Source organism: Dendroctonus ponderosae, unplaced genomic scaffold (assembly GCF_020466585.1).
Source record: "Dendroctonus ponderosae isolate FM_Combo_2020 unplaced genomic scaffold, Dpon_F_20191213v2 Dpon_F_20191213_10, whole genome shotgun sequence".
In the NCBI taxonomy this organism is placed as follows: Eukaryota; Metazoa; Arthropoda; class Insecta; order Coleoptera; family Curculionidae; genus Dendroctonus; species Dendroctonus ponderosae.
In genome coordinates, this window is record NW_026017111.1 from 5,029,133 (window position 1) to 5,037,920 (window position 8,788).

The 8,788-nt window shown below is 34.6% G+C and overlaps 1 protein-coding gene across 1 annotated transcript in view; it reads left to right on the forward strand.

Annotated features, from left to right (window-relative positions):
• The first annotated feature begins 2,295 nt into the window (after positions 1-2,295).
• Positions 2,296-8,788, forward strand: part of LOC109534075 (inactive dipeptidyl peptidase 10) — a 19,539-nt gene continuing 13,046 nt past the window's right edge. The window contains exon 1 of the mRNA XM_048661870.1: positions 2,296-2,888. Coding sequence (XP_048517827.1) covers positions 2,784-2,888 — 105 coding nt within the window. The 5' untranslated portion in view covers positions 2,296-2,783. The remainder of the gene's footprint in view (positions 2,889-8,788) is intronic.

Sequence of the window (8,788 nt, forward strand, 5' to 3'; positions counted from 1 at the left end):
ATTTCTGAGTGTCCACTTCAGGGATCAGAATGCGAACAATCGAGTTAAACAGCGAATGCTTCAGTATATTTGTGATATAATTTGGGTTTTAGTCATTGTAGCGGGTGTTTGACAATTATTTTTTGAACATTGAAAACACTTTGCGCGGTGTTGCTTTCTGGCAGAAATGATCTTCTGAAGCTCATTTCTGAGCAACAGCTCGTAAGATCAGAGTGCCGGTTCTAGCAGTCGACAGAGAAATAATCAGCGAAATTCTGCTCTGAATTTGGTTTCAATCAATCAAGTGGTTCCTTAATAAAAATCCTTTAAAAGTTGTAGTGTTTTTGGGTGATTTTTCATTTTTGCACCATGTTCGTCTAAAATTCACTTCTGAGCGAGGTTGAGAAATAAAACAGAAACACTCCCAGGATTTGATATGCAAATAACCAGTTTGTTTTCTGGGTGAATTGGGTTGCATTGGAATAAGTGCTTCCATTGTAAAAACATTTGGGAATTTGAAAAGATTTTGTGGGCTTTGGCATTTTTGCATCATGTTTTTCTAAAGCTGATTTCTGAGTGTCCACTTCAGGGATCAGAATGCGAATAATCGAGTTAAACAGCGAATGCTTCAGTATATTTGGACTATAATTTGGGTTTTAGTCACTGTAGCGGGTCTTTGACAATGATTTTTTGAAAATTGAAAACACTTTGCGTGGTTTTGCTTTCTGGCACCATGATCTTCTGAAGCTCATTTCTGAGCAACAGCTCGTAAGATCAGACTGCCGGTTCTAGCAGTCGACAGAGAAATAATCAGCGAAWTTCTGCTCTKAATTTGGTTTCAATCAAACAAGTGGTTCCTTAATAAAAAGCCTTTAAAAGTTGYAGTGTTTTTGGGTGGTTTTTCATTTTTGCGCCATGTTCGYCTAAAATTCAKTTCTGAGCGACGTTGRGCAATAAAACATAAACAGTAGCAGGGCTCGATATGCAAATCRTCAGTTCATTTYCTGGGTGAATTGGGTTGCATTGRAATAAGTGCTTCCATYGTAAAAAAAATTAGGAATCTGAAAATATTTTGTGGGTTTTGGCATTTTTGCATCATGTTTTTCTAAAGTTGATTTCTGAGTGTCCACTTCAGGGATCAGAATGCGAACAATCGAGTTAAACAGCGAATGCTTCAGTATATTTGTGATATAATTTGGGTTTTAGTCATTGTAGCGAGTCTTTGACAATGATTTTTTGAACATTGAAAGCACTTTGCGCGGTTTTGCTTTCTTTCACCATGATCTTCTGAAGCTCATATCTAAGCAACAGCTCATAAGATCGGTCTGACGGTTCTAGCAGTGGACAGAGAAATTATCAGGGTAACTCTGGTGTAACTTTGGTTCCAATCAAACGAGTGGTTCCTTAATAAAAAGTCTTTAAATGTTGTAGTGGTTTTGGGAGGTTTCTCATTTTTGCGCTATGTTCGTCTAAAATTCACTTCTGAGCGAGATTGAGAAATAAAACAGAAACAGTCCCAGGATTTGATATGCAAATAACCAGTTTGTTTTCTGGGTGAATTGAAATTTTCTATGGTAAAAAAATTAGAAATTTGAAAAAATCTTGTAGGCTTTGGCATTTTTGCATCATGTTTTTCTAAAGCTGATTTCTGCGTGTCCACTTCAGAGAATAGAATGCGAACAGCCGAGTTAAACAGCCAATGTCTCAGTTGTATTTGGGATTTAAATTGGGTTTTAATAAATTTAGCGGGTCTTTGGCAATGATTTTTTGAACATTGAAAACACTGCGCGGTTTTGCTTTCTGGCACCATGATCTTCTGAAGCACATTTTTGAGCGACAGCTCGTAAGATCGGATTGGTGGTTCTAAGAGCCGACATATAAATTATCAGGGTAAGTGTGGAACTTTGGTTCCAATCAAACGAGCAGTTTCTTCACAAAAAAAAACATATCAATGTGTAGAGTTTCTGTGTGGTTTCTGATTTTTGCGACTGGTTTAGAGACCTAAATTTGAGAACTGAGAGTCTATGGTGGAATAGGCAACTAAGTACTTTGGAATATTTTCATTGCGGTTTATAGAAACTGAACTCAGAGGGGTTTTGTTGGTGGTGATTTAAAAAACTCAATTTTTCTGGAGAGCTTCTGTTAATTGGGCCATATCGGTTTCTCTCTATAATTAAAGTCATGTAGTGGAAAGAAACGGTTGGGGAAGTTGCTGACATTTAAAAAAACTCGCTTTTTGAGGCATTTTCCAAATAATCAATACCGAAAAGTTAGTTCGGGCTTCCGCCTGGAAGGGCGTTCGGATCGTGACACCGGACCATCCTTTTCCGACATTAAGTGCAACATCTGCGAGAGATTCGCTTAAAAACCGCCGATAAAATGTCGAAATCGGTCATTTTTCAGTGCAATCAAACGATGAAAAAGCCAAGAAACAAAAATTGAGTCGAAAGAGCGCACGATGTAAATCAGTATTTTTATAATGGAGTTAAGACACATATCAATCGAGTTATCAGAGTAAATACAAGGAGAGTATAATTGTTATTTTTGATACTAGTTTTTGGGGGCCACATGTTTAGCTATACATAGATAGAGATCCTCGTATAATGTTAACCCATTTTAGAGCTTAAAACCCTGTATGCTCAATTAGACGTAATAAAAATAATGTTTATATTTTGGTGTTTTACTAAATTGTATCAATTGTGGGGCCATCGTAACCGATTCATTCAAACGGCTATTTTTCCAAAAACAAACTGTTGAAATCTTCTGAGTTTAAACACGCATTGCGACTAGTGGCTTAGCAAATAATGGCAAATGCTGTTCCTCCAATAAAACCTGTGATTTCAACTGTGAGCACAATAAATCCGGCACCTGAAGGAGAAATGGACGCGCTACTTTTAGGAAGAACTCGGGTAAGTCACTCTTCGGTGTTGTGACAAAAAACGCACGTTCTAGACAGCATTTGGATGTCTGCATGAAAACTTCCCTTCAATGTGTTTGCCTAACCCATAGGGAAAACCTTCACTGTTCACTTCATAAATTAACTGAACACTCAATATGTAATCCAGAAAATGGCTAAATAAATTACATGCTTTGAGGCTGAATTTTAATTGTCACGTATCCAGACTTCGGCCGCCTCCGATAATTATTTACGAGGCCTCGTTCCATTGGCGCCATCGTATATCCAGGCGCAATTTTTCGACTTGCCAAATCCTCATTGTACATCCAGGCCGCAGAATTGGGCAAAGTTTTGCTAATTTTTTCGTTTATCCAGCAATTTGCTTCAACAGTTCCTTCGAGCGAGGAACCGAATCGCAGCAGCAAATCTCCTCCAAGTCCTCAATTTATTTGGAAAGTTCTACTGGAGAAACTGATTTAATCCTGCTCAGATTAAGGGCTGAACTACTGTTTAGGGACTTTGGTCGGTTAACTGTTTGCACTCTGTCCCTTCTGAAGTCGATTTCTGAGCAGCCACTTTGGAGATCAGAATACATATTTCAAAATTCCATTTAGGCAGCTTTAGCTTAATGGTGATGTGGCGCGATTTTGGCTCAGTGTTTCATTTTTGCCTCACAATTTTCTACTGCTACAAATTCGCATAAAAGGCTGGTTAAATTGGAGTTTTTGCGCTGATTCTCACTTTTGCTCAAGCTTATTTCTGAGCAACTGCTTCAGTGCTGATAATCCGGGTACCAGAACTTGTTGGCCACGACCTTAATTAATTTGCATTGTCGATTTTGCATTGAAATAGCGGGTTTACTTATACTTACTTTTTAAACGTTGCCACCTTTTTTTGCTTAATGATGATCTTCTGAAGCTCCATTCTGGGCAACTGCTAATCCAATCAAATTTAGACATTTAAAGCGGGTTTTCTCTCTAATCTAATTTAAAACCATTAAAAGTTGTTCAAAATTGTATTTTAAGAATAATTTACAGAAGGGACAAACTATATCCTACTAGAGAGTAATATAACAAAGAAATTAGCGACATATCATTGCCATACATACATTCAGCATGCTCATGTACCCATAAGAACAAAAACGCTCAAACATATGTAAAACATAACCACAACACAAGACAAATATCTAACAACTTTCTTGCTCTACCTGAAAAAAATAATCGAACAATTCATCTTAAGTTTCTTAATTATGTAGCCCTAAAATTGTATAATTTATTGCCAAGTATAATAAGGTCAATAAATAACTTCAATTTGTTTAATAAAAAGTCCAGAGAATATATTACTATACACAGGAACACATTTGTTCAGATACTTTCTCAAAAGTTGAGTTCTCGGGAAAATGTTTTAAGTTGCTAGTTTTAGGTAAGAATATACATGTATGGTATGCTATGTGGATTACTGTTAAACCAGGACAAGAAAAATATGATTACTGATATAAAAAAAAAATTAATCTCAAGAGTACATACAGGTACAAGGTACTCAACAAATATTTTTTACATTATATGAATTGTAAATTGACAAATAATTTTCTGTTTACATATATATTTTTTAATAAATTTTGAATTTGAATTTGAATTTCGCCTTGGCATTGCGGCTCTTTAAAGCTCAATTCTCAGGAACCCCGTAAGCAATCTGAACAGTGGCATCAGTGTAAAATTGGTTTCATAAAATTAAGTGGTTCTGTTAAAATCAATTTTTTTACTTTGGGGCGTTATTGGAGTATTACAAATGGGAGGATCAGAAAACAGTATAAAAGTTGTTCTTGTGAAGCTGGTGGTTTCTCTACAATGAATTGTGGAACCTTCATAAAATTTTTCGTGGGTTTGCCATTTTTTACTTTCGCTGTCCAAGACTAAGAAAAGCCCATAATCCCCAAATTGCTCCTTAATCTTCCAATAATTTTCCATGTTTTTCCAAGTTTTATACAATTCAATGCTTTATAAATTGTCTTTTCTAATCACCGATTTTTCTTTTGGGGCGTTTTTCGTTTCAATCCGTTTTTGCAGTACTTTTTCTGCCGCTAGACGACTTTCATAAATTAATCAGAACGTCCAATTCTCAAGCTTGAGAAATGAATCTAATGGCGTTTTCAGATGAATTCCTCTGTTAAGTACGAGTTTGACCCAGAAAATAAGGTCGAGGATTGCATTGAAAGGGCTTTTCTGATCGATTCACACTCGATCACTTGCTGTTCCATAAAACTGAGGCTTCATGTAGTTTGTCCGTTTCATTTTAGATAAAACTAATTGGAATAATTGAAAATGGAGTTGGAGACATTTAACTCCCCAACTTAGTCAATTACTTGCATAAAAGCTCCGGTTAAAATTTCCGCGCAAACTTTCCCAAAGCGAAATTAAATTTCTACCCAATTGACCATAGTAATGAGAACTTTTCGTGTTTAATCGAACGATTTTCATCGCTTAATAATACAGATAACAATGCTTGGAGCTTCAATTTCCAGCCAAGTGCATATTTTACGTCTATTGCGGATGAGTGGAACTGGAATGATTAATAGTTTTCCACTGGTCTTGATGGGAATTCTCTGGGAAGCTGGAAAAATATCATTAGTTTTCTGTTCTCACAGAAGTCGCTTCCAGTTTAAATCGCATTATGTTTTATTAGTCGTTTTTCGGTTAAATACACTGTTGTAACCCGATTTGAAACATAGGAGGAAACTGTTGGAAACATTAAATAAATTCATTTTTATTTGCTCTTGTACTTATTCCCAAGCGGGAGTTGAAGTTTCACAATCCTGCGAATTGCTATTCCTCCCCTTTAGTTGATACTTTATCAAATCTCGCATTGTTGAACAGATGTCTGAAGGAGATTTATATCATTTCGCCCCGACATACGGGAAAATTGCATTTGATTGATTTTCACTTCAGAAAACCGCCCAATAGTTACTCGTTCTGCTGTCTGATAATGAGTGCAATAAAGGCATAAGGGGAAAACTGTGGGTTAAAGTGCGTAGCTGCTTGAGATAGCGTGGTTTACACCTTCGGTGAGAAAATCGAATTTTTCTGGACCCGATTTTTATTGGGTAATTAACAAGGCAACTCAGCAATAATTATTAATAATTAAACCCTCATCCAAATATAAATGGGAAAATATCCATATTATCGAGAAACATTTATTGCGCGACTCGTCAAGGAAAGCCCTGATTTGATAGATGAAACGCTTCAGTTTTGATTGATGAAGTGAATAGAGTTAGCAAACCCTAATGTGTTTTTAAGCTCTTGTCGCACTTGTTGCAATCTAGATCTTTGGAGCTGTTTTGCGTTTTGTTCTTTGTTTTATTGTCTTTCGTCGTACTGCCTGTGGTGGTAAATTCCTGCTAGTTTTCAGCATTTTTAACTCGAGCAAGTTTTTTGTTCTGCTTACTGCTGCAATAAACGTCTATGAATGGGAAACAGAAGATTTCATTGGTGGTGCAAATGGCGCAAGCTAAACCTAATAAAGCTGTAGGTTTCATCCGCCTATCAATAAAAGCTCTTAATATTTTCAAGTGATACAAGTGGACGCAGAAAACTCGAATTTTCTTTATCCAGCTGTTCTTGAAATTTATTAATGAGCTGCATGAAAGGAAGCTGCAACATTCATTAATTTCCTTAGAACATTGCGCTAATTTTGCGCGTCCCAATTAGTGGGTGTCTAATTTCGCTTAGTAAATCCGGAGGTTTAATAATGAGCGTTATTTTTTGCGAACGAATTCTTTGTCTTAGGAGTTTTATATTACAATTTTTGGAAATATCAGACTGATGAAGGAAGCGAGTTTTCTAACAAAATCAGAGCTTTGCTTGCGCTGGCTTAAATCAGTTTAGTTCAAAAAACTCAAATAGAATGTGCACTGGATGTTTAATAATTAAATATACTCGATAAAATAACCATTTTTTTGGTTCTTCCAAGGACTTTTTCATTTGAAACAGTTTAAATTAATTTTTGATACTAATAGATTGATGCTGGAGGCGAGTTTTCTAATAACAAATAATCTCTGCTTTTGCTGTAGCGCTTTAACTGCTAAGGATTGAATAATAATCTCTAATGAGTGTTTGATTATGCGACTTGTATAAGCAAATAGAAGTTTTTTCAAAAAATAATATATTTAAATGAATTCAGACTGACGAAGGAAGCGAATTTTCTAACAAACAAAATTTTTGTCTGCGTCTGCTAAAGCAATTTAAATTGAAATTATCGAATTCGAATATACGCTGAATGTTTAATGATGTGGACTATTTAAAGAACTAGAAATTTTATCAATTTTTTCAACAATTTTCGCATCCCTAACTTTTAATTTTATGCGATTTTTAACGATTTTCTCAAAATTGAACATTTTAAATGAATTACATTATTCTATCAGACTTATGAAGGAAACGAATACGCTAACAACCAAAATTTGTTTTGCGGCTGTTGAAGCAGTTTAAATGGAAAACATTTAATTGTAATGTCCGCTGAATGAGGATTATTTAAAGAACTAAAATATTTATCGATTTTTTCAACGATTTTCAGATCTAAAACACTTTCAATTAATTTGCTCTAATTAGACCGATGGAGGATGCAAGTTTTCCAACAAAACTTTAGAATAGTATGAGTTGGCGAAAGCGCTTTCAATTTAAAAAAAATTTAATAAGAATGTACATTAAAAGTATAATAGTGAGAGTTGTTGAAACAATAAACATTTTTTTTGGGAATTTTCAACAGATTTTCCCATCCACATTAGTTTAATTGAATTTTTCGATACTATCAAACTGATGAAGGAAACGAGTTTTCTAACAACTAGAATTTTGTTGGTGTGCTAAAGCAGTTTAAATTCATAAAATTGAAGTCTAAAAGCTACTGGATGTTTGATGCTGGAGTTTGTTTAAGCAAATAGCAAATTTTCCAATTATTTTTCAAAATTGAATAATTTAATTTAATTATTTTGTACTATTAGACTGATGAAGAAAACGACCTTGCTAACAACCAAAATTGGTTCTGCCGCTGTTGATGCACGTTAAATCGAAAACATTTAATGGGAAAGTCCGCTGAAAGAGGATTATTTAAAGAACTAATAGATTTACCGATTTTTTCAACGATTTTGGTATCTAAAACACTTTAAATTAATTTGTTCTGGTCAGACCGATGGAGGATGCGAGTTTTCCAACAAAACTTCAGGATTGTATGAGTTGGCTAAAACGCTGTCAATTTCAAAAAAATTAATAAGAATGTTTATTGAAATCATAATAGTGAGAGTTATTGAAACAATAAAAAAAATTTTAGGAATTTTCAACAGATTTTCCCATCCAAATGAGTTTAATTGAATTTTTCGAAACTATCAGACTGATTAAGGAAACGAGTTTTCTAACATCCAGAATTTTGTTCGTGTCTGCTAAAACGGTTTAAATTCAGAAAATTGAAGTATAAAAGCTACTGCATGTTTGATGCTGGCGTTTGTTTAGGCAAATAGCAATTTTTTCAACTATTTTTTAAAATTGGACATTTTAAGTTAAGTATTTTGTACTATTAGACTGACTGATGCAAGAAGCGAACTTGATAACAACCAAAATTGGTTCTGCGGCTGTTGATGCACGTTATATCGAAAACATTAAATTGGAAAGTTCGCTGAATGAGGATTATTTAAAGATCTAAAAGATTTATCGATTTTTTCAACGATTTTCACATATTAAACACTTTCAATTAGTTTGTTCTAGATAAGTTCTATATTGTTGAAGCGGATTCATTTTTTACAAACTTCTTTTTGGGTATTTCGCCTCAAAAATTGTTGTCTTTAAAAGAGACAGAATTTCCTCACGTCTTTTATTACAGATTGATAAATAGTGCTCCTATTTCGCAATAAGAACGAATTATTTATCAAAA